General features: G+C 34.0%; 2 protein-coding genes across 3 annotated transcripts; both read left to right on the plus strand.

The window, feature by feature from the left end:
- The first annotated feature begins 8756 nt into the window (after positions 1-8756).
- LOC107644279 (putative cyclic nucleotide-gated ion channel 20, chloroplastic) lies at positions 8757-19636 on the plus strand. Of its 2 annotated transcripts, XM_021102882.2 has the most exons (14): positions 8976-9091; positions 9528-9586; positions 9977-10347; positions 11806-11997; positions 12090-12188; positions 12530-12667; positions 14252-14500; positions 14946-15200; positions 15984-16129; positions 17361-17438; positions 18098-18227; positions 18550-18796; positions 18936-19095; positions 19380-19636. In XM_021102882.2, exons 3-14 carry the CDS (start codon positions 9982-9984, stop codon positions 19477-19479), a joined length of 2160 nt encoding a protein of 719 aa, XP_020958541.1. In that variant the 5' UTR covers positions 8976-9091; positions 9528-9586; positions 9977-9981; the 3' UTR covers positions 19480-19636. The 2 variants fall into 2 exon arrangements, with proteins under 2 accessions (XP_016203597.1, XP_020958541.1); XM_016348111.3 differs by lacking the exon at positions 9528-9586 and having other exon boundaries at positions 8757-9091.
- A 1745-nt stretch (positions 19637-21381) lies between these two features.
- Positions 21382-22750, plus strand: LOC107641198 (uncharacterized). Its single transcript, XM_016344702.1, has 3 exons — positions 21382-22123; positions 22277-22461; positions 22553-22750. Exons 1-3 carry the CDS (start codon positions 21382-21384, stop codon positions 22748-22750), a joined length of 1125 nt encoding a protein of 374 aa, XP_016200188.1.
- The last annotated feature ends 3618 nt before the right edge of the window (positions 22751-26368 follow it).

The following is a 26368-nucleotide window of genomic DNA, read 5'->3' on the forward strand; positions in this document are numbered from 1 at the left end:
GGATCCCCGTCCCCACCCCCCCCCCCCCACGAGTGAAAAAATGTCCCCATCCCCATCCCCTGGCGGGTAAATCCCCGCGGATACCCGCCCCGTCGGAAATAAATTGCCATCCCTACCTAAAATTAAGACCAGAAATGAAAATGGATAAAAGCTCAACTGAATATTTTACAAAGCATCTAATATCACCTTATTTGCTGCTTCAGCTAGTCCGTTAGTTTGTGGATGTTCCACAGATGAGAAGTGATGATTGATTTTGAGGTTTTGCAAAAAAGATGTGAATTTCTGATTGACAAACTGGCGACCATTATCAGTAATGATATGTCTGGGAAGACCAAAACGACAAATAATGTTCTTCCAAATAAAAGGTGTCATTTGTTGTGAAGTAATCTTAGCTAAAGGTTGGGCTTCCACCCATTTTGAGAAATAGTCGATTGCAACAACAAGAAATTTTACCTGACCCGGTGCCATTGGGAATAGTCCAAAAATGTCGAACTCCCAATGGTTGAAGGGCCAACTGATGTCCGAGTAATGTAACTGCTCTGCCGGGATGTGTATTAATGGTGCATGCTTTTGGCAATTGTCGCATGTCTTGACTTTATGGTTGGTATCTTCTTTTATGGATGGCCAGAAGAGGCCTGCCCGGAGGATTTTATAAGCCAAACTTCGAGCTCCTGTGTGGGTTTCGCAGATTCCCTCATGGGCTTCGGATAATTCTATTTTTGCCTCACTTCTATTGAGGCATTTTAGAAGTGGTCGGGAGTATCCTCGGCGATACAGAGAGCCATTTATTAAAGTGAAAAAGGACGTTTATCGTCGAAACCGTTTTGTATTCTGGATATTGTCCGATGTGTTCCCTGTTTGCAAATAGTGTATAAATGGGGTACGCCAATCTGTTTCCTGTGTAACACTCACAACATCGATTAGAGTAATACTTGGAGATGTTATAGTGGACTGGTGTAATATATATAAGTCGGCTTGTGTACTGCCGAGCTTAGAAAGAATGTCGGCCCTGTGATTATGTTCTCGTGGTATATGATTTATTTCAAATTCAGTGAATTTTAAACTTAAATTTTTTACGAGCTTTAGATATTTAGAAAGGAGGGGATCTTTAACCTGGAATAGATCATTTACCTGTTGTACTACCAGAAGCGAATCGCAATATACCTTTGAAGGTTGTGGTAGACTTAGAGAAGGGGGGTTGAATCTATGCCTTCCTTTTTGTTGCTGTTATGACCCTTTTAAACAAAATTACAATTCTGATTCTATTTAAACTAAGCAGCGGAAATTTATGAGAATTTATTTTTGTCTCATGAATATCAGAAAACAGAACACAGCAGAGAAGAGAAAAGCTAACACCAGCATGTATCCTGGTTCGGTTGCCTTTTGCTATGCAACCTACGTCCAGTCTCCTCCACAACAGTGGAAGAATTTTCACTATAGTTAACAGTATTACATACACCAATTTCACAGGATTGACCCAATCCTTTCACACTCAAGTTCTATCCTAACTTGACATGGCTATGCTAATACTTAACTATTCACTCTTAGTGCTAACCCAACTAAGAAAGGGATACCTTACAGGTACAAGATACAAGACACTTAACTAACCTAAAGAAATCAGAAAATAACTTTAGGCTTTTCTCTCAAGTATTTCTCTCAACCTTTTTCCACTCATGGATTTTTCTTAAGCTTTCTCACAATGCCTTTTCTCACAAAAAATTACAGAAAGATAAACTTAGAAAAGTACATTACAATAAGTAAAACATGAAGGAGATTGATTTCATCAACAGCCTTTCTTTCCTTTCCCTCTTCCTTTCCTTCTTTCCTTTGTCCTCCTTTTTGAGCTTTGGACAGTTTAGCTTGAAGTGTCCAACCTCCTTGCAATGATGGCACGTCACTTTGCTCAAGTCGATCTTGTGCTCCTTTGAACTCGAACCCTTGTATTTGCCTTTGTTCTTCATCATCCTTCTGAATCTCCTAGCAAAAAACAAAAGCTCGTCATCTGAAATACCATCACTAGACTCACTCTCTTTGATTGGCAAGCCTCTGTGCTATGCGAAAAACCAGATTGGCAAGCCTCTGATTCAGTTCTTCATATTGGCGGAGTGCACCTTTGATTAGGTTACACTGTCCAGTTAGTTGAACTTCTTCAAAGAGCTCTCTCAGAACAAAACCTCTATTCACTGGTTTTCTCTCCTTAGTTTCTGAATGAACAGCAAACCTCTTTTATCTCCTTGCACGTTGCTGGGTTCTTCTTCCAAGGTCAACACCTTGAGCCTTGAGCTTTACCAACCCACAGATACACTTTTTCTCCTTAATCCCCAGAGTAGAAACTCTCCTTCTGACTTCTTCATCTTGACCGAAAGCCATATAGCAGTAACCATAGAAATCTTCACATGGTCAACTTGATCTTAGCCCTTGAAAATCAACTTGGTCCCCAAGTCATGTTTAAGACCGTGGATACACAGCAGAGAAGAACAGAAACCATCTTTCCTTTGTATCCTATTTCAGATAGAGCAGAGAGTTGGGAAGAAGCGAAGATGATCTGATGCATGCAAGAGGAAAATGGGTTACCTTTAACCTAAGCTTGATTTTGTTTGGATTTTCTGATTAGACTTCTGTGTTTCAAGCTTAATACTTCTCTCTCTTGCTTCTTTGGTGACTAGCTTAGGGAAGAAGCTCTTTCTCTCTTTCTCACTTTTCTGATTTTCTGATTTGACTGAGACAGAGAAGAAAGGAACGTTGATTTAGTGAAAGCAAGTGAGAGGGAATTGAAATTCAATTCGGGCTTGGATCGAGTTCTTCTCAAGTTCAGCCCGTTTTGATTTCTTTGGCTTTTTTTGCTTTTCCTTGGACTCTCAATTTTGCTTTCAGCCCACCATCCTTGCTAATTGCTTTTCATTCCATTTGGGCTATTGAATTCTGGCCTGCAATAATAAATAATTAGTAATAAATAATTATAATTAATCAACACTAATTATTTATTTTGCCCAAAAATAATGTTTGTCATCACTAATTAATTTGGTTAATTTCTTAACTCAACAACCTTTATGTTGGAAATTTGGAGATTTAAACAAAGTCATAGTCCAGCGATGAGGGCTTCGTATTCTGATTGGTTGTTGCTGGCTTTGAAGGATAGATGTACTGAATGTTCTAGGATGAAGCCATCACTACCCTCAAGTCGGATCCCTACGCCACATCCTTGAATGTTAGATGAACCATCAACGTATAATGTCCATTGTATTGTATAGTCGTCTTCGGTAGGCATTGTTAATTCTGCTATAAAGTCGGCAAGGAATTGGGATTTGATCGGTCCTCTGGCTTGGTATCTGATATCAAATTCTGACAATTCGACCGACCATTTTACAAGCCTGCCAGCAATTTCTGGTTTGTGTAGCACCTGTCGTAATGGGTGGTCGGTGCGAACATAGATGACATGGCTCTGGAAATAAGGTCGGAGTCGCCTTGCCGAGAATAGCAGTGTTAATGCCAATTTTTCAATCCTCGGATAATTGATTTCAGCGTTTTGTAGTATTTTGCTGACGAAGTATATTGGATGTTGAGCTTTGTCCCTTTCTGTAACAAGAGCGGAGCTTATCGCCCAATTAGTAACTGATAAGTATAAGTATAAATCTTCCCCTTGTAAGGGTTTTTATAAAATCGGCGGTTGTGAGAGAGTTGTTTTCAGATTGACAAAAGCTCGATCACAATCGTCATTCCGGTGAAAAATATTTTTCTTTTTAAGGGTTTGAAAAAAGGGAATAGATCTTAAAGCCAAGCATGAGACAAATCTGAATAGGGCAGCAAGTCTTCCTGTTAAGCGTTGGACTTCTTTTAATGTCCTCGGGATGATATTTTTGTTTTCCAGATATGTTTTGTTTTTATTTTTAAATTATTTGAAAATATAAAATTAGGATTAGTTGAATTCTAAAACTTGATTGATTTAAAATGGTATTTTTGTCTAATCGAATAAAGTAAGGGTGTTTAAAACTTTTAATAAAATTAAATAAAAAAAATATTTTTTTTATTTAATTAAAAGGGTGTTTCAGTAAAAGTGGTGATATAATACATATTTAAAAAAAAAATAAATGCTGATGTGAAAAATAAATTCCACATGGCTTGTTATTATTTGTCCATATTTTAAACGTATCGGTACGTATGAATTTATTATTGTACTGAAGTAAACACTTAATTTAATACATCAATACAGATTGGAGTAATTAAGTGATATTGATTTGAAGTAATTTTTAGTTATGTAATTAATTTAATAATTTTTAGTATGAAATAAGAATGTGCATGTTAATTTAATAAGAATTGTGTCACTGCTTTTTTTTTTTAATCTATTTTTTGAAATGAGAATCGTTTAAATGGCTTTACTTTTAGTTGGGGTCTTAAACAAGGAGCCCCTATGTCATCTTATTTTTTTTTTTATGTTATGTATGAAAAAATTGTCATACTTTATTAGTCATCAGGTTGATTTGGACTTGTGGGAGGCAGTTGTTGTTTTTAGAGAGGGACAAAAAATATCCCACTTAATATTTGTAGATGATTTGTTTTTATTCTGTAAAACTACAAAGAGACAAGTACAAAATATGATGTTAGTTTTAGAGATTTTTCGTAAAGCATCTAAGATGAAGATTAATGTGAAAAAATCTAAAGTGTTTTGTTCCAAGAATGTCTCTACAACAAGGACAAGTATCTTAGGGTTACCTTTAGCCATTTTAAGGTGACCCATTCAGTTTTTAACGGTGTCCTGGATAAGATTCGGGGTAAACTAGTAAGCTGAAAAAGGGAGTTTACTCAATCAGGCAGGTAGACTCTACTTGGTTAGTTCTATTGCAACCACTATTCTCATGTACTAGATGCATGTCTCTTTTTTTCTCAAATGGATCATTAGTAAACTGGAGTTTATGATGAGAAATTTTCTTTGGAAAGGATAAGTTGATGGAAGAGAATTGAATCTTGTTAGTTGGAAGGTATTGGTTACTCCAAAAAAATATGAAAATTTGGGGATTAGAGATCCTTATTGTATGAATATTGCTCTTCTTGAAAAGTTAGTTTGGACTTTTTTTCCATCAGGCAAACAAGTTATGGGTCCAATTGTTGGATATCAAATTTCGATCATCTCTATATGACTATTTTGGTTGTCTTAAGAATAAGGCCTCTCTCATTTGGAGGAGTCTTTGAAAATTGCAAGGCTTGGAAAGTGTTGAAAGATGGATTTACTTGGTGTATTGGGATTTAAAGCAGAATTTTTGGTTTTCTAGTTGGAGGAAAGAAGGACAGTTATCTAATGAGATGGATTATATTCATATTTCTGATTCGAACCTCCGGATACAGGATATTTGGTCGGTTGGTAGGTGTCATTTGGATATTCTTTATTTTCCTTTATCTCAAAATCTGAAAGGTAATATTCTTTCTTACAATCCAGATATGTAAGCAGGTCCAGAAGTGGATTGGTATTGGTTTGGGTCTACGACCAAAGTTTATGATTCACGCAACGGTTACTTGTGGTTGTGTAAGTAGTTGTCTGGTTGGGAGGAGCGAGAGAATTGGCTTTAGCTTTGGCACCAGCTTATTCCGGAAAAGCACAAGCGTTTGGCTTGGCTGTGTCTTAAGGAGGCTATTCCTACCGCAAGTTTTCACTTCAGAAGAGGGATGTCATCATCGGATAGGTGCCCAAGATGCCTTTCTAACTAGGAATCGGTTCTACATTGTATTCGAGTTTGTCTAAAAGCTCAACTTGTATGGCATAGGTTGGATATTTTTTGTCATCCTCTAAATTTGAAGAACTGGTCCTTGTATCATAGCAGAGAGCATCCATTCAAGTTCTTTTCGGGACTTTGGTAGATATGGCGAGTAAGGAATAATGACATCTTTAATCCTCATGAGACTTGACTTCCGAAAAAAGTGATTTGTCTAGCTTTAACTTCAGAAAAGGAGTTTAGGAGTATTTTTGAATTACAACATATGTCACTCCCCTCTATTCTAAGTGGTTCTTGGAATCCCCATCCATCGGTACTTTTAAGATTAATTGTGATACTAGTTATCCTGGTTCTGGTGATAGTGTTGGTTTTGCTTGCGTTATTAGAGATTGTAATGTAAGTTGGCAAAGGGGGTGTTTGGGAATGATTGGGAGTAATAGTATTCTTCAAAGGGAATTGTTTGCTATTTTGAGAAGATATCTCTTAGCCTGGAATGTGGGTCAACGAGATGTTATTTGTGAGGCAGATTGTGTGAAAGTGTTTAATCTTGTTATTAATCACCATGATGGTTTTGGGTTTATTAATCCGTTGGTGCTCAAAATAAGGGATATCATCATTGAAATTGGTTTGTTGACTTTCGTTTGATTATAAAAGATGTAAATACGGTGGCAGACACTATGGTAAAGTTGACGATGAGGTTATAACTTTATCAATTGAAGTTTTCTTTATCTATTTGGGAGGAGTTTAAGAGTAGTCTTAAATGAGACTACCCTTCTATTTAAGTAGTTTCTTTGTTTTTCTTATTTTTTTTATTTAGCTTATTTAAATAAAAAAATGATATTGATTAGTGCTTGTGAGCAACTTTAATCATAGTTTACTAACATATTTTAACGATATTAATGATTAACAATGTATATTAGCAATAACAATGGTAGATCCGATGAGTTAATTATATTATATTATATTAGTGTTAACTATTAGTTTGGTAGTCAAAAGATTTAGCTATTGATAAAAAGTTCTTATGTTATCGACAAAACAATTTTTGAATGATTAGAAATAAATGCGACAAAACTAACTAATATTATTATATTTTTGTAAGTGATATATAAAAAACTTTTATATTTAGTAAATGACTTATCTATTTACTCTGAATTTTATAGAAACATTTGAATAAATATTTAGAAAATATACAAAAAAAATTTTGGAACAAAATTTAATCTTTAGATATTTTTTACTATTTTAAAAAATATGATCATTTACAATTATTTTTTTAAAAAATGTCACTTGACATAATATTACTAAATTTTAAGAATAAAAATATCTTATTTATTTAACAATGATAGCAAATAAATTATATTAAAATTTGATCTCTAAAGTATTTTTTTAGAATATATATTTAATATATTATTTTTTTGATCACATTTTTAAATCTTTCAGGAGTTTATTTGTCATTAACATCTTTTCAGGATCTTTTTGTCAGCGATATAAACTTTTAAGTACCATTTTTATAGTTTACTTTATATTATAAAGAAATACAATTGTGGGTAATATTGTTATGTTGTGTTTTACATAACATTGTTGTCAAAATAACATTGTTATATTTTTTTTATTATTATATTATATTATTGTAATTTAGATATTTCAAAAAAATATAAATAAAGTGTTATTTATTAGATATATATTAATTTTTCTTAGTTTTAAATGTGTTGTTTAAAAGAATTTAATTTTAATGTATTGTCAGTGTAAAATTATTTTTATACGTGCATCCAATCACATAATACCACATTAGTAAAAATAACTAACTTTTACAATGACTGGAAATGATCATTAAAAGAATAATTGTAATTACATGATTATATAAAACGTTTTATACTGTCAGTGCATCAAAATTAAATTCTTGTTTAAAATTAATAAAACTTTTTGACCTATTTATTGATAATGTATTTAATGCAAAAATATTTGGTTAATGTTTTAATTTTCACTTTTTATTAAAGATTAGCATTCAACTTATGTGTATTGCAAGGCGGAAAAAAAAAATTAAAATAACGTATTCTTTTATAAGTTATATTGAATAGGAAGACGTATATTCAATAGAAGACAAAGACGATGCATGGTACGTAATATCACACATTTTGAAAATGATATTTTGGAATATTTCGAACATCTTGCATGGTGTATTTTTATATATATTATATATTTTTACAAGTGACTTATATCGTGTTTTTTATTCTTTTTTGCTATATTTTGTATTTTTCTACTTCTTTTTCTTTTGAAGGGGAGAAACAACATGAAAAAAAATACTAAAAAAAGAAAACTTAAGAGCAAAAAGAAAAAGAGGAAAAAAAAAACAGTAAAAGAGAAATAAGAGAAATGAAAAAATAAAAAATACAAAATTTCTATATTTTTCTAAAAAATTGTGTGTATCACTTAAAAACTTTATTTGTTTTTTATTTAAAATGATGTATCTATAAAAGAAAAATGTTCAAAAGTCATAAGAAGTATGTTGTTGAATTATTAAAGAAATTAAAATGATAGTTAAAAGTTATAAAAAATTTATCTATTTGGTTTAATAAAACTATAAAAGTTTTTGCGTTTCTAATCTATTACTTAAAAACTTAAACAAGTAATTCAAAAATAAAAAATTCCTTGGGAGAATTGCTTATAATATTTATTTAGTATTTGTTATGGTTTTTAAAAAGTATTCTTTAATTATTAAAATAGGTTAAAAATTAATTTTAAATTTAAAAATATAAAAATTAAAAAATTTTAGATATTTAAAATTATTATAAAAAGTAACCTAGTAAAAAGAAAAAGTTTAGGGGCCAGCAACTTTTTCAAATTCTGGCCAATATGTAACCAGCAGGAAAAAGTGAGCCATTTGATGAAATCTCACACCATTAAAATCGATAACTATTTGATAGCTACAAATACCAAAAGTTGATGGCCCTATCACTTCTCAATAAAAAATTAGACACCAAACAAAAAAAATACCATAGAATTGGCCTCCTAATAAACACACTTGTAAGTTGTAAGTTGTAAGTTATAAGTTGTAACCCAGCATTTCTCGTTCCAGCTATTCACTAATTCAGTAGTTCTAATGAACTTTCTCGCAAGAAAACTGGAATTCATTTTTCTTCACACATAGAGCGGGTGTGATATTGGAGGGAAAGAAGTTGCAGGTTTCGTGACACGAGCACAGTCAGTTGAGAACAGTCAACCAGCTACATTGTCAAGAAATATATTTATTCATATATGTAGTCATGTTCACACAGTCACACTCAACTCTGTCCGATCCTCTTCTCCACTCAACCAAAAAATGCATGCTTTGGCTTGAATTTCTACTCAATCATTCGTGGGGTTTTCTCCGAGACCTCCTCTCCATACAGGTAGGCCTTTTACTCTCTTGTTCTTTTTTTTTGTTATGGCTATTATTAGGTGCGTTATACTCATTTTGGTCCTTGTAGTTTCACATGTGATTTATTTTGACTAATATAGGTCAATTGAATCAAAATTGATTCGTAGATAACAATCCTAAGTCAAATTGGTCATCAAATGTGAGTCAAATTTGTTCATTTTAGTCATGTAGTGTAAGTTTTTTAAAATCTATACAAAGACGAAAGTGACTCACTTGTGTTCAGAAACCAATTGAGCAAATTAATCCCATTTGCTTTCGGTACTTTGAGTCATCAGACAGTGATCTGATTGCTAAACCAGTTGTAATTTATTGTTATTAGCAATGACTCATATATTTGCTATATAATAATGTGGAATATATGTGTTAATTCAACACAACGCACTCACTATGCTATGCTTGTATTGTAGATACACATGAGGAGCATCACGTAAATGTCTTTGTTGACTCTTCAATAGAAACTAGTGAGGTTGGATACTTGAATGTTACAAAGCTGCAGGAATTTCAATTATTGTGTCGTTAATTTTAGGCCGATATTGTGTCTAGTTGTTCTCTTCCATGATTAAAATATACTTCTAAGGATTTAAGATAAGGAGATTCATTAAGGATAAGTTCCATTTTTCTCAGAAATTTCTGATATAAAGATAAATATGTCATTTACAATCCTTTTTCTCGTATGATGCATTAAATTTTACCTACCTTTGTTACTTGTCAGTAATGGTTACTCGTAGGTGTATACTTTCTCATAATTTATATTCCCTTCTTTCATATTTAAGTTTTATAGAAGTATTGCACTCTAAGATTATTGGTATGGTGTTTGTAAGGGCTAAATGCAATGCATTAATGTTTATTCCTGCAGGCTCTATGGAGTCATTTAACAGAGAAGCTAGTGGTGTGAGAGACACTGGTCCACTTCACAGTGTGAGAATAGCCTCCCCCTTTCGACAAGTGAGTGGTCCACTATATGCCACCAATGGAACTGGAGATATATTGCAGCAGAATATAGTTGTGACAGGAAACAATGTAGTGCAGAGCAATACAAGAACTTTTTCTGCTTTCCACAGAACAAGTCAACATCACTGGAATAACAACAGTGATAGGAGAAAAGAATACTTATTGATGTCCGGGCAATTGGGAATGTGTAATGATCCATGTTGTACTACCTGCCCTGCTTACTTAAAGGTTGCTCAGCATGAAAACTCAAGAATATCGAATACCTTTGGTCAAAAGGTGCCTTTCTTCCTAAAAGTAGACTTTTATTTCCTTTTGGGAAAACAGTCTCCTATGGAAATTTTCATCTAGATTGTGTTTTTTTGCTGTGCATCTGGTGGTGTTATTGACTTCCCTTCAATGTTTTTCCTTTCCTCCATAGTTTTTAGATACTTGATTGAATCATATTTCACAATGTCCTTCTCAAGTTGACTGCAATTTCATATTTATGAAGCATATATATGGTTTTTAAAGGTACCTTTTTATAGCATATAAATCTCGACGCACTCCGCTCTCAACCCGTTTGAATTCTATGGTTTACATCTTCCTTGACCTCTCCATTATTTTGAATAATACACCAAAGGTACTTAGATCGTTTTAGTTGTAGTAGGGTGCTTTCTCCAATTTTCACTTAGTATTTTCTGTTCTCATGCCAAACTTACATTCCATATATTCTGTCGTATTGCGGCTTATGCGCAGACCATATACTTCCAAACTTCTCTCTACAAATCCAGTTTCTGGTTAAAATCTTCTCTTGATTCTCCCATAAGATGATGTTATCAGCAAAAAACATGTACTGTGGTACGGATTATTGGATATGCTTAGTAAACACCTCCATAACCAATGTGAAAAGATACGGGCTTAGAGATGACCCTTGGTATAGTCCTACACTAATGAGAAATTCTTCTAGCACACCACATTGAGTCCCCACACTAGCTGTAACTCATTGTACATTATCCTGACATTTTCCTTTATTTAGAGAAAATTTTTAATTGGATAAACTGATTGTTTCTAAAACCTAAAGATTCCTTAACACTTGAAGCGTTTTGTTTAGATTGTTGTATGTTCTCAACAAGATTTACATAAATGCAGTGCTCTAGAGCTACAAGATTTACATAAATGCAATTCTCAACAAGATTTACATAAATGCAATGCAACAAGATTTTAGTAATTCTTTTTTGCATGTAGACTTTATTTGGAGTAAAGTAACTCTTTGGGCTTTCCTTGGGTACTTTGCTCATGTGGTTGTATCATGGTATGTCATTATTGACATATGTTACAAATAAGAGAATTATATGATATTTCTATCATATGTTAAAATATCAAAAAGAGTATCATAGATGATCTGTTCTGATTGGTTTCGGTGGGATTTTAGTTTTGATATTATTATAAGCAAAATACTAAATAGCTTGATAAGAAGTTGCATAATATGATGTGTGCAACTGAAAATAAGTAAATAGAATTTTGCTTTTCTTGTCCACCCATGATTTCTCTTTCTTGAGCAAAGTATTATCCAGATTCATGATTGGTCAATACTTGTTTTACAAAGGCCATTATGACAAGGTTTACGACGTAATTTGATCATGTAATTTTTCTATTTCTCATTGCGGGCATTATTCATTACTAATTTACCATTATTGTCACACAATGAAGTATAGCCCGTTCACCCATATATTGTGGATGTTCAATTGTTCACAGTTTCATAACGATCATGATGGAGATTTCAAGGGTTTTACTAGAAAAGTTTTCTCTTTCTACTCTTCATGTATTCATGGTGTTGTCAACCCTCACACTAAAGTTGTACAACAATGGAAGATGATTCTAGCTACTTTTTGCATGGTTGCAGTTTTTCTAGATCCATTATTTTTCTTCTTATTCTATGTACAAAAGGTATGGTGATTTCCTATCCCACAATTTTCAGTTACTAACGTTTTCTTCATACTATTACAATTTCCCTTAAATTTTCCCTTTTTATTGTGCAGGATTTGAAGTGTATTGCTATTGACTGGAAACTTAATACGACCCTTGTTTTATTTAGAAGTTTAAATGATTTTATATATTTCTTGAACATTCTTCTCCAGGTAATTTTTTAGTGACAACCTTTCTAGAAATATTTGGATGAACGTATATGAGAAGAGTTTTCTAGCATCAGAAGAAATAGGGTTTAGAAACTCTTGCATCAAATAAAATTTCTACTTCAGAAATACGAGAGAATAGGTATCTATAGATGATAGATGATAATCAATTTATGAAAATTGGCTTCAACAAGTATATTGAGTCACAAGTAATTGAGAAGAATAAAATATAATTTTTCATTCAACAAATAAAATTAAGTACCAGTTTGTTCAAGTGTATTATTTTCTTTGGAGAATTAACACATGACTTTAGCTTAACTAACTCATTCCAGCTGCAATTTTTACAGTTTAGGTTGGCATATATTTCACCTGAGTCAACAATGCTTGGTGCAAGAGATTTAGTTGACCATCCAAAGAAAATTGCTCAACGTTACTTGCGTGGCTATTTTTTTCTGGACTTGTTTGTTATAATTCCTATACCTCAGGTAATGTCTTGCCATCTTAATATCTTCTTCATGGAAGCATGCCTTTATTTTTGTTTCTTTTTTTTTTTGGGCTGACTTACTCACATTTTAGCTTAGTATACCAAATACCAAAAGTGTCCATTACCATTTACCAGCAACATTTTATGTGACGTGGAGATGTAAAAGCCAAACTATACAACATAATACTTAAATTATTTTATCTCCATTTTTTCAAGAAATAGTCAAATTTGATTCAAAATTTCTTTTGCAATTTACTTGTATCATGTATGTTTGACTTGATATAAAAGGAAAGTTATGTAAGTTCTTGCCCTTACCACTTTATAGAGCTTATTAGCTTGAATTTGTTAACAATATATATATATAACAAGAAAAAGAATTTCATTAAGGTATAATGGAAACAGTATAATAGAGTGGAGAAAAAGAGTTCCTCCCAAAAGAAGTTCAAAAAATCACAACTTAAATGAACTGTAGCTTTCCAATCTCTCATCATGTCTGAGATGGAAAGTCCTCTGAATAAATCATATCCTTTACACCATATAGATGCTAAATGCCTAATTCTATCCCAGACCATAGCTTTTCCTGAGAATCTATCATTAAAAGTGGAATATGTTGCACATTGGCACAAAGATTTTGCCTCTTTCCCTTTCCCAAAACCTGCAAACCTCATCAAGAGAAACTGATCTAGCAAACCGAGGCATACTAAAAATGCCAAACAAAGAACTCCACAAGGAATCAGCCATAGGACAGTGTAAACACAGATGAGACACTTTTTCTATTTTTCTTTTCTTTTCTTTTTAGATTTGTTTAGTGCAATATGATTTCCCTAAATAAATAACAAGTATATGCTAGAAGCTGTAAGATTTTCCACTGTCTATTGTACTTAACATTGTTAAGGTCCATTTATTTAACAATGGTGAAGTGTATCCACATAAATAATATTTATCTTCGTACATTCCTTCATGTAACTTAATGGGGTTAGATCAGTAGATGGAAGTCTAAGATGAATTTTGTCCATAAGATTGGAGTTTCGAATTTTCAGGAACTCTTTTGGGAAGAAACCGTGCCATTTATCACTCAAGGTTTTGGAGTCTTTCTCTGCTAACATTTAATTTCTGATTCTTGTTTGCAAAGCTCTGTCTACTTAATGTATTTCATGCCAAATGGTCACCTTTTATTTTATTTTTCAATTGGCATTAATCATAGAGGCTCTTGATAACTTGTCAAGAAACTCCAAGTTGTTTGTCATTTAAGAAAAATGACTTTGTCACTAGCAAGTAACAACTTCGATGCTGCAGAGGTTCAAGAGATTCATGGGTTTTAGTCAGCTAGTTGCTAACTTGCTAGCCTCATCTTTACAAGCTGCTTCTTGTGCGTTTTTAACATGTTCAATTTGAAGTCGATTTATTGTTACTTATTTTTATTTGGTTTTCCAAAGAATTAATGGTCGATAACATGTGCTTGAGAATACACCATGGCAACGTAAGGAAAGATTTTTCAATCTTTGGAAAAAGATAGAAGCAACTTTAGATTTATTATGTACTCATTAAACTTATTGTCCTGATATAAATAGTGAAATCTGTGCAGATAATGATGTTGTTTGTTGTTCCAAACTACTTGGGTTCCTCAGGAATGAATTATACTAAGAATCTTCTGCGTGCGGCTATTCTTGTTCAGTATATCCCCAAATTATTGGGGTTTCTACCTCTGCTACGTGATCAGTCTCCAACAGGGTTCATATTTTCAACGGTCTGGGAAAGTTTCTTTATACATCTTCTCGTTTTTATGCTATCTGGACATGTTGTTGGGGCTAATTGGTACCTCTTTGGTCTACAGGTGAGTGAAACAACATATTTAGGCTTATTACTTGATTCAGTGCTTTTCATCTCCATATAGTTGCTAGAACATGATAAATACGTAGTGTGAATTATAGGCAAATGAAAGTGATTTGTCATTGTAAGAGCGGTAGTGTATAGCAGCGTGCATTCAGAAGTTTAAGTCTCCTACCTTATCACTATTATCATTGTGCAGTTCATCCAACAATATAAATTAATGATGTTTTAATATATTTTCTCCACTTATATCCTTATGCATTAACTTGTCTTAAATATTGTAGAATATGTATATCGAACATTTAAGTAAGTTGACGATTTCTATGTGCATCAAATGTGACTTATCTTTGTAGATGTAAGAGGCATTATTGTTATTTTGATTTAGTAAATGAAGATTAATAATCAGTTGTTAACTTTTGTCCCTTATTCCCTACTTTTTCCTCTTCCAGAGAGTTAATCAATGTTTGCGTGATGCCTGTCGTAATTCTAATATTACTGGATGCATTGAATTCATAGACTGTGGATACAGGCGTTTGTCAAACCAGACATCACATCATTGGAATAACAATGTGAATGCTACTGCCTGTTTTAGTTCCTTGCCTGCTGGTGCTTTTACTTTTGGGATCTACGCTAACGTTGCACCACTTGTTATACATAAAAACTACATCAAGAAATATGTATATGCACTGTTCTGGGGCTTTCAGGTATATATTTCGTTCTTTTTTCTTTTGGTTTCTTCGGTGCTAGTTGCGTAAATTATCATTAAGGCTTATGAGCAAGTTTCCATCTTGCACCTTTTTAGTTGAACAACACTTGTCCTATCTTTTTCAATCAATTTAATTAATTGACAGTACCTATTTTAGCAGTTGCGATTCCTGTTATTCTTCCTTTGATAAAGTTAATAATTCTTCCCATTGTGGTTGATCTCTCTTTCTCTAGAACCCAATACTGGCAAGCCCTTTGTGTTTAGTGTTGAGCTGAAAGAGATTGCTGGGACTTCTGAAATCTGAACACATGTAAGAACTTGGTACCTCGACAATTATAGAAGTAGAACAGCTGCAGAAACACACTAACGGTAGTAGAAATGGATGGAGCAGGAGCAGAATTAGAAGACTAGAACAGAGAATCGAGATGAGAAAGAGATATAAACTAGGTGCAGAATGATATCAGTGTATTTAGTGTAAGGAAAGGACAAAGATCGTGACAGGGGTACCTCTCTCCAAAGGGTCTGAATCTAGTCGAATTTCCTGAATAATATACTCCAATCCTTGTTCTCCTTCTGAGCATCCTCCTTCTCTCTCCTCTAATAAAATTAGCACACACTATTTCCCCAACACACTATTTCTCTCCCCTAAATGATATACGAGTATGTAACATCATGCTATTAGATGCTCTAATATCATGTCAAACTAATAATATCTTAAAGTTTTAAGTGATGATAAATTAATGTCCTTAACAATAATATGTTATTCTGATCTTTGATATAGCAAATCTGTACTCTTGCTGGTAATCAAACCCCAAGCTCTTTTGAGTGGGAAGTCCTGTTCGTGATGAGCATCATAGGATTAGGACTGTTCCATTTAGCGGTTCTCATTGGACACTTACAAAGCAGTAGTCAAGGTCTTGTACAGAGGTAGAAATTTATGCTCCTTCTTCTGTGTTTCCATTAACTATTTGATCAATTGTTTCTCTAACTCACCTGTTCCCCTTTAATAATCTCAGCCACGCTAATGTGTAAATTCATCTACGCATAAATCTAGGAAATTTCTTTGGTGAAAAATAAAATTGGGTGAAGAGTGAAGATTTTTACTAAATTTATAAAGAACATGTGTATTGCACATGATAACCTTTTTTGGTGGGCTTTTTCTTTATTAAAAGAAATAATTTTCACTCTTTACCAAATCTTTACTCTTCACCGTAACATTACCCATAAATCTATGATATCCACATGCCTCTGTGTGTTTGAATATAGCTTGACCATTTTCTTTCAACTTGAATCTAACCGTTGTTGTGTAAGCACGTTCGGGCATTTCTATTGGCAGAATTTTGTTTGGGCTTATTGTATGAATCTGGAAAAAAGGATAGTAAACTGTATAAATAATATATAAATTATGACAAATGCTAGGGGCCATCTGAATTTGTTGTTTTTGGTCATCACTTAGCCATCAACTCAATTATTTTAGTCTAGTTCCTTTAGTTTAATAATCCAGCGTACTTTATCCCATACTTTTAAACATTGATGGCTAATTGATGGCCAAAAACAATGATTTTGATGGTCCTCTAGCATTTCTCTATAATTATTTGTCACAATACTCCTGCTTAGTCATGACATGCTTTTATCGAAATTAAGGTTGGGCTTTTTGCACTAGCACATAACCGATATAAGACACTGATGCTTTGTTATAAGTTATTATTATTAATGAAGTGACTTTTTTTTTTTGAAACTTGGTTATTGTGTTTGAAACACACTTAGAGAAATTAAATATGATTTTGTTATCTTAATATCCGACTAGAAGACTTAATTTGCCCATCAGACTAGAAGTTAATTATATATATGAAGCTGTTTATCTATGGTCAATAGTAAATAATAACCATTTCTGTTATATTCTTCATGTTTGCCTCAGAAAAAAAAAATGTTCCAAGTTATTTATTTTGTAATATTTTTAATTTCTACGATTTTTGTTTAATAGAGTAATAAAAATATGATTACAAATTTGATAAATATAGCACTTTCAATAAGTAATAAACAGTATAACTAAATCAATAAAAAAAGTCAAAAGAAAACCATTTCTTTAACTTATAAAAAGTTTGTAAAAATTATTATTGGCCCAAATGGGTTCTTAATGTGTTTGTTTTGCTTACAGGAGAGTTGAAAACAAACTTAGAGAAAGTGCTGTTGAGGAATGGATGAGTGATTGCTGCTTACCAGAAGATCTAAAATGGTAGAAACATTGCTCTTTTTGACAAATCACTTCCACACTACCAATATCATATTTCTCAATTTTTTTTATTCAATTCATTGGTCATTATTCATTAACTCCCTGTGCCCTCCTATGTTAATGTGTTTGGGCAATTTACTGTTATAAAGAGTTAAAGACACAGTCACTGCTGAAGATCGTGTACATGCCCTCACTGATTGCCCCCTTGTTTTACTAGTAAATCAGCTTCCTTGAAAATATGACCATGTTTTTCTACATATATGATTGTAAATATGCATTTGGTAATATGATCATCTCAGTGGCATAATTATTTTGCAATCCATTTCGATATGATCATGTCAATTTTAATGTGTGTAACAAATAATACTGGTTTATTACTCTATTTAATCTTAAAAAGTGCATTTCAAAAGTCTTTTGCATTTTAATTTGTTTGTTCATTACAAATTTACAATCATCCTTTTTTCTTGGATTAAGTTGTGTTATTGCAGTGATGTAGAAAATTTGTAATACGTGAGGAACTATTGATATTATAATAAAAGCATGAATGCTTGAATACTATGAAAATAGTATGCCTCCCACTTTTAAATTTTTATGCCAGTTGTATGCCTCATGAAATTGTGGATTATACAATGTACAAGTGACAGAATAATTTTATCATGCAGGAGAGTAAGACAGTCCGAAACGTATAATTGGGCTGCAACAAGAGGGGTTAAAGAAGAAATGCTTATGGAGAATATGTCAGAGGATCTCCAAAGAGACATTAGACGCCATCTCTTTAAATTTATCAAGAAAGTAAGCACTAGAATATCCGTGGCATATGATTTGTTATTTATATTCAGACCAATTTAGCATGTTTGCATTTTGAGTGTTATATGTTTGATGAAATGTGTTTCTTTCATTTAAAATTGTTTCCCTTGAGATCTCTCTTCTTGTATGTAGTCTTCTAGTATTGATGTTGAAGGTGGAAACCAGTTTGAAGGCAAATCGTTTTGCACGTTTGTCATGAAACGTAACCAATGACATCCAAGACCCGTGTGTTTGTGTGTGTGTGTGTATATATATATATATATATATATATTTGACAACTCTGAAAATTCTCTCTAAATATTTGCAGGTTCGAATTATTGCCTTGATGGATGAGCCCATCTTTGATGCCATTTGTGAGAGATTAAGGCGACGTGTATACACTAGAGGAAGTAATATATTGTGTCGTGGTGGTTTGGTCGAGAAGATAGTCTTTGTTCTGCATGGAAAACTAGAGAGCATTGAAGAAGATGGAACTAGAGTTTGCTTATTCAACGAGGATGCTTGTGGTGAAGAACTATTGATATGGTGTCTTGAAAATTCTTTAGTTAGCACAGGTATAGCAATGCTTGATGCCATGCTGTGACAATATGCCTTTTAATTAGCGACTTGGACTCTATCATCTTAAGTTCTTGACTAATTGATTTTAGATAAATTAGCACATGTTCATTGATGATCAATATGATTGTGCTGCAGATGATAAAAAATTGCCCCCTGAATGGAGGTTGCTTAGCAGTAGGACGGTAACATGCTTAACCGACGTCAAGGCCTTTTCACTTCGAGCTGTTGACCTTGAAGAAATAATAACCCGTTTCACAAGATTCTTGCAGAGTCCGAGGACGCTAGCAGCCATAAGGTCATTCCCCTGTCTTATTATATCTCGATTTCTACTTTGGGAGGGTCTTGTTAGTTTATTACCGCTTTAGAAATATGAAAATTAACCAAAAGTTGTACTTGCACACACTCCAACTTCACAATTGAATGCTGAAATTTCCATGGTTTCATTATAAATTTTCTTCTTCTTTCTGAAGAAGAAAGATAGTTAGAAATGCCTTTAATGACATGTAATTAGTAAGAACAAGCATGCTAATTTCTAAATCCATGGTTGACGTATATTGTTTGATAACTGCGATATTTTAGGTATGAATCGCCTTATTGGAGATCCCTTGGAGCAAACCGAATTCAGGCTGCATGGAGAGACAAAAAGAATCGACTACGTGCTGCTTCACAAGCAAATTAGGCTGTAGAGTGTAGATGTTCGGTTTTAAAACAAAATACTCGTTGCTTGCTTGTTAACTATTTGCAAAATTTCCCTTTTCAATTAAACAAACTAGATTAAGAATTTCGCGTTGCATGTAAAATTATTTAGTACATAATAAAAAAAGTTACAAATTCTATCTCAATTTTTTTTTCTAAGGTCAAGATATATTAAATTATTTGTGTTGGTGTGAATCTTCGACGCTTCGAAAGATTCGACCACAGTAATTAAAATGTCGAAGTACACCATGCATGTTGTTGAGTCAAAAAACCGTTGGAGTTGAATTTTGATTAATGACATGTGAGGTAAATATTTGAGTGTACTACCAACTCGACTCTTATTCATTTTCTAGAATGACAATGCGACCTCTCAAAATAAAAAGTTTAAAAACGATCCACTTCGATCCTTGTCTCATACTTTCATGACACAACGCGGTTCCTGTGGTAATTTTCCGTCAAGGCCTGATAGAAAACCCTGAGCTGTCACATTAACAATGTGACTTGTCATGTTAGCTTGTTGACATGTTCGTTTTGTGCTTAGTTAGACAAGATCAAATAGACAGGGACTTAATTGTCCACTTCCACGTCTTCAAAAATGACGTTGTTTGCGTGGAAGGAAACTCTTCAGCTGCTTTAGAGACTGTGTTTCCATAAAACCCCATCAACGAAGCTTCACATTTACAAGAAAATCTTAGGAGAAAAGGTTCCTCCCTTGTCGAGACCATTGTTGACGCTTTGTTGGTGAAGGGAAGCGCTGACGTTGCTGCTGGCAAAGGTGCTGATGACATCCTAGTTGACAGCGGGTGGACGGTGTTGTTGATGGAGCTAGACAGAATCCTCTGACAACGCTTCACAAGGTTCAGGTTAGTGACTTTCTAGAAAGTGTTTGTCCCTTGTGCTTTATGTGGTCCAACATGACGATTCTGATTCTGACAACTTATCATTGTTGTCTGCAACCCTTTGTGGTCCTGTTTATAGAAAAGTTTAAATACGAATAAATTTTTGTGCATTTTAATAAAAGTTAAATATTGTAGTCATAGTTAACTGTTTGTTTAAATATTTTATTGTTAGTATATGTTAGTAAAATTTAAATAAATAATTGCAGATGTCTAAATATATGATCATTCCTGTGTTTCACCATGGGAGAAGATTTGGCAGAGACTCTAAGAGAGGTCTCTGCTACTTACATGGTAAAGTGAAGAGGTTTTTCCCTTTAAACCTGGGTTATGTAAACTTCTTTGACTTTGTTGAATTGTTTAAGGAATTGAGTTACTGGGAGTATAAATAGATGTTCTGACTTGATATGGGAGCACCTAATATAGAAGCTACACTTCATGTCATTAAAGGAGATATGGAGGTTAATTAGATTAGGGAAAGTAAGTTGAGGTATAGGAAAACTGATGAGTTGTACATTTATTTTGATCACAATGTGGATATGCCTGAGGTAGTTAGAGAAGGTTTGACTGAAGAGACTATTGTACTAGGTTCATCATCATCATCATCATCATCATGAGATGGATATGAGACAACAGAAGAGGATGAGCCATACAAACCTCCTCCTCTAAATATGAGACAGATGATATCAGTAGTGAGGAAGAGAAAAAGAAGAAAAAGGTACCAAAAAATGGAGTTTCAACAAAGAAGAAGATGTGTAATGAGGCTGTTGGTTATGACACAAAAGATAAGAGTACTGATGAATAACAAAGAAATAAGAAGAAGAATAGTGTGCCAAAAAAAATAAAAAAAAAGTCACCTAAGAAGAATAAGAGTAATAAGGCTAGTCCATCTAGTAGCAGGCCAAGAAGGACTGCTAAGAAAAGGGCTTCTAGGAAATCTTCTGGTATTATAAGAAGACATCTTAAAGGATGGATTAGCAAATAAGGGGATGGAGGGTCAAAATAATGGGCTTGGACCTAATATTGGGGTTGGATCAATAGAGAAGAGAACTAGGCCTGTAGGTGAATCAAATGAGGGTGAGGCTCTTAATATGGGTGATAGGCTTGATAACCCAAGCTTAGTCCCAACTAATGTGGAGATGGATAGTGATTATGATAAACTTTATGAGTATGAGAGTGAGGCTTTCAATAGCCTAGTTTTTTCTGAGGATGAAGGAAGGACAACTTATGACTCTTTTAGTGAGGATACTGAATATGGAGAGGTTGTGTTTAAAGTTGGACAAATATTCTCAACAATGGAATTGTTCAAAATGGCTTTGAAGGACTATTTAGTATTTGAGAGAAAGGACATGTTATACATAGAAAATGAGAAGCATAAGCTGAGAACATCATGTGCAGCTGAGAATTGTCCATGGTTGATATTAACATCATGGAATAGTTCTAGTAGATGTTTCCAGGAGAAGACTTCGATAAATGAGCACACATGTGCTAGAGATTATGGCAGCAACATGGCTGATAGGGATTGGGTTGCATCAAAGCTCATTAAAAGACTACATATCCATCCTGAGATGAAATCGAGACAGGAAATGGATCACATGATAGAGGAGTATAATGTCCAGCTTAACCCAAAAATGATTGCGAGGGCTTTAAAAGTTGATAGAGAGGTGGTTGTTGGTAATGCAAAGGCACAGTATGCGAAAGTTAGAGATTATTTGATGGAGCTTCATTGGAGTAATCCCGGATCCACAGCATTGATGGAAACAATGCCACAGCTTGAATCTCTCCCATTATTTGATAGGTTATACATAAGTTAAGATTTTTCCAAGAAGGGTTTTAAGTAGGGTTGTAGGCCTTTAATTGGTCTAGATGACTATTTTTTGAAAGGTTATTATGGTGGACAACTACTTAGTACAGTGATACAAGATGCCAATAACCACTTATTCGTCATAGCATATGCTATTATTCCTAATGAATTTAAAGACACATGGAAGTGGTTCTTAACTTTGTTGCAAGAGGATTTGGGAAAGGTCACTCAGCATGGATTAAATTTCATAAGTGATCAGCAAAAGGTAAATTATAATTTTGTGCTTAACTCTATTGTGCACTTGATAACAATTTCCTGTAAGAATTTTTGTTTTTGTGGTTGTCTAATAATTGTAGGGGATGGAGTTAGTTATCAAAGAAGTAATGCCTAATGCAAACCATATAAATTATGTGCTTCATATCTGGAAAAACTTTATCAAACACTTTAAGGACCAACAAACTAAGCAAATAGTATGGGAATGTGCAAGGTGCACAACTTTCCAAGAGTTCAATCGCTCCATGGAGAAAATGAAGCAAATCAATTTGGGAGCATGAGAATATCTTCAGAGATGTGATCTAGCAGTGTGGATGAAAGCCTACTTCAGCTATGGGCCAAAGGTTGACAATATTACCAACAATATGTGTGGGGTATGGAATGTCAAGATCGTAAATTATCGAGAAAAAACAATCTTGACAATGTGTAAATATTTAAGATGCTACCTGATGAGAAAAATGACAACACACAAGAAGAAGCTAGAGAATCATCATGGTCACTTGACACAAGTGCAGCAGAAGAAATTGGATGAGTTTATCAAGCTTAAAGCTAATAAGTGAAGAATCATCTGGGCTAGAGACAATAATAGACTGCTGTTTGAGGTTCATAAAGGAAGTAGCAAAGTTGGAGTTAACCTCCATCAAAGGACCTTGTAATGCTTGGCAACTTATTGGTAAATTGACAATCATCATAATATTCTGCCTCACGGTAACTTTAATTTCTAATTCATACTTATGTTGTTGTGGATTTCATCTATGTGGTGTTTGTTTTCAGGAATGCCTTGCTGTCATGCAGTTGCAGCGATGTATAAAATTGGACTCAGGCCAAAGGAGTATGTGCATAAATAGCTCACCATGCAAGCAATTAGGGCAACATACGTGCATTGCATCAAGCCTGTTAATTCAGAGGAGTACTGAACCCCTTGTGATGCTCCAAGAACAGAACCTCCCATCATTAAGAGACCAGCTCATTGCCCCAAAATGAAGAGGAAGATAGATTCAGTAGAGCCTGAGATGTTCACTACTAAAGCTAGAAAAACTTTTAAAGTGACATGCAGCAAGTGTGGATAGATTGGACATTACTATAAGACTTGTAAAAATGACTCAAAAGATCCAAACCGGCATATATGTGTTACTATGATAGATAAAAGCAAAGACATTACCAAGGAAGGGTAATTCAGAGTCTCAGAACAAGGGGAAATTTCCCTTTTACAAATTACACCCCAAGCAAAAGAGGTATAGTGGTTTGTCACTATTGTTCAACATATTTCAACTAATTAACTCATTGCTTTCTTATTACAGGTTGCAACAGATTCTATCAACGTGAATTAGCCACCTCCTCAATCCAACTCCACACACAACTTCTGTAACACCCTAATTACCCTAAGCCTTACCTCTAGCAGTAAGCAAAGGTTGATCAGAGGTTACGACAGTCCTAAGGCTTATACATATTTATATATAGAAAGAAATAATATATTCTAGGAGATCGATGAAGGATTAAGCTCAAAGACAGATTTACAAAAGTGCGAGACATTCACACAAAACTAACGCATAAGATACAAGGTATAAGTATAAGAGAATAAAATATATATAAATATAAGAATATAATAATCATAGAGAACTAGCCGCAGCTTGTGGAGTTTAAGCCGACTAGTTACAAATAGAAAGATACAAAGTTTTAGAATTAAAACAGCTTATACAACCTATCTCTCAAATAAGCCTCTAAGGCCATAAAGATAAATATACAAAAAGTGAGAGAATACTATGACGAAAGTAAAACAGAAATAAACAAGGAACGAACCATACTCCGCTCTATCATAATATTCGCAATCTCACCGAAGTAGATTATGACCTGCATCTGAAAAACAATAACCAAGTATAGAATGAGAACCAGAGGTTCTCAATATGGTAACAGTACCCAATGATGTAAGATGTAAGGCTCCGGGACGCCGAAGGCAATCCTAGAACTTCACATCACATACGGATATTCAAGCTTAACGAAATAAAATAAATATATAAGAAAATTAAACCATAAACCGGGTTATCTAAATTTAGGGGAATTCTAACTAATACTAATCACACCACTGTATCCCACAGCCTCCGCCAACCTAACCTCCATGCGATCCCACCGCCACCGCCTACCTAACTTCCTCAGCACCAGACAATCACAAATAATGCAAGCAAGTAAAACACAGATAGTATTCATTTATAGCAAGTAATTCAAGAAGCAAGTAGGCATATTATACAATTAGGCAAACTCAAGTAATCAAAACAAACAAGCATATAGAATATGCATATGATGAATGCCTATCCTATTGGCTCGTGATATCACTTGTCGGTCCATAAATGCCAACCCGACACATCCTCCTGGATGTAGCCTTTTCTGCCACGCCAGGGATATAGTTCCCTACACACTCATGCACCAGCTCTTCTGCTACGCCAGAGATATAGTGCCATGCACACTCATGTAGTAGGGAGTCTACTACGCCAGGGATATAGGCCCCGCACACTTCCTGTAGCAGAGAAGGAACCAACCACAACAAATCATGCAGCAGAATAATCTGCTACGCCGGGGATATAGGTCCCGCACACTCTTAACAACAACTGGTCATGCAGCAGAACAATCTGCCACGCCGGAGATATAGGCTCCGCACACTATCAACAATACAATAACTTCATCCTCAAATCATCACCAAACATCACCATTTCTCATCTCAAATCACTTTCAACAACATCTACTCTTGCAGCAGAGAAACCTGCTATGCCAGGGTTATAGGCCCTGCACACTTTCCTTCCATATCCATCATCAGTTCTTAATTCCATTTCGAACTCATTAGTTCATCAATTTCTAAATTCGTTGTCAGCAATCTCCAAGTCCTCTACTCTTCCTTCTCTCTCAACCAACTCATCCTTAATACACCAGAAACCTAAGCCTCTGTTCTCTAACATTTCAAAATAAAACCCAAATAAATCCACCCAAGACCTTTTCCATGTTTAACATCCAAAAACAAGCCAAAAAGTCTTAAATAGGTGTCACAGAAGCTTACAAGCTTGTTGGGAAGGTGAAATAATTTAGTTGAATACAATAAAAAAGGAAAACCATTTCTCTTGCAAAAATTGATTTTAAGTTTGAAATCTCTGCACCAAGACAGCAAGCTACCCTGTTCTTAGAAAATTCACCAAAAATCATATTTTCATTTGATGTATCTGAAATTTTCCAAAAATAAACTAGACTTGTAGAAATTTAAATCAGTCAAAGCCTCATAGAAAAATCATTTTTCTGGAGAGAGTTATACTGATTACAAGTTTACTTTCAAAAACTAGTTTTGCTGTCAAAATAGCTAAGAGCTCTATTTTTAAAACGAGCACAACTCCTTCCACGAAATTTATAATAGTCTGAAATTTTGACACAAACAAGAAAATAGTCCAAGTCTAAATGTCCTTTTGGTCCCACTCAAAATTATGGTCAGGATTGGGAGATATAGGCTTGGAAAATTTCTGGTTTGATTATGTAGCAGCAGAAAATCAGTTTTAAAGTAGCAAACTCCAAAAATTTATATCTCCTAATCCAACCGTTAAACTTTAACCAAATTTTCCAAGATTTTTCTACACATCACAAAGATTCGAGAAAAATTAATCTCATTCAATTGTGATGATTAGATCGTTCCCAAAAAGCGTCCGAAGCTGCTGCCAGAAAATAGATTATGCAGACTTTTGCCAAACCTCAACTTTCAAAATATTTCAACCAAAATTAGACCAAAATCATACCAACTCCAATTTACCTCATAACTCACCCTTCAATGTCCTCAACCTCAAATATCAAATATATAACACTATAATCATTCCTCCACCAACCACATTCATCAGTTTCCATTATCAAATACAAAACAATACATTCAT

The sequence above is a fragment of the Arachis ipaensis genome, chromosome B5, assembly GCF_059453495.1.
Source record: "Arachis ipaensis isolate K30076 ecotype BB chromosome B5, ASM5945349v1, whole genome shotgun sequence".
Taxonomy (NCBI): Eukaryota; Viridiplantae; Streptophyta; class Magnoliopsida; order Fabales; family Fabaceae; genus Arachis; species Arachis ipaensis.

Coding starts and splice junctions, on each gene's coding strand:
- LOC107641198 (XM_016344702.1), top strand. CDS start 21,382: ATGGAGGGTCAAAATAATGGGCTTGGACCTAATATTGGGGTTGGATCA. Junction 22,124..22,276: donor TTTGATGGAGCTTCATTGGA/GTAATCCCGGAT, acceptor ATTTTTTGAAAG/GTTATTATGGTGGACAACTA. Junction 22,462..22,552: donor TCATAAGTGATCAGCAAAAG/GTAAATTATAAT, acceptor TAATAATTGTAG/GGGATGGAGTTAGTTATCAA.
- LOC107644279 (XM_016348111.3), top strand. CDS start 9,982: ATGGAGTCATTTAACAGAGAAGCTAGTGGTGTGAGAGACACTGGTCCA. Junction 10,348..11,805: donor CGAATACCTTTGGTCAAAAG/GTGCCTTTCTTC, acceptor AATTGTTCACAG/TTTCATAACGATCATGATGG. Junction 12,189..12,529: donor TCTTGAACATTCTTCTCCAG/GTAATTTTTTAG, acceptor CAATTTTTACAG/TTTAGGTTGGCATATATTTC.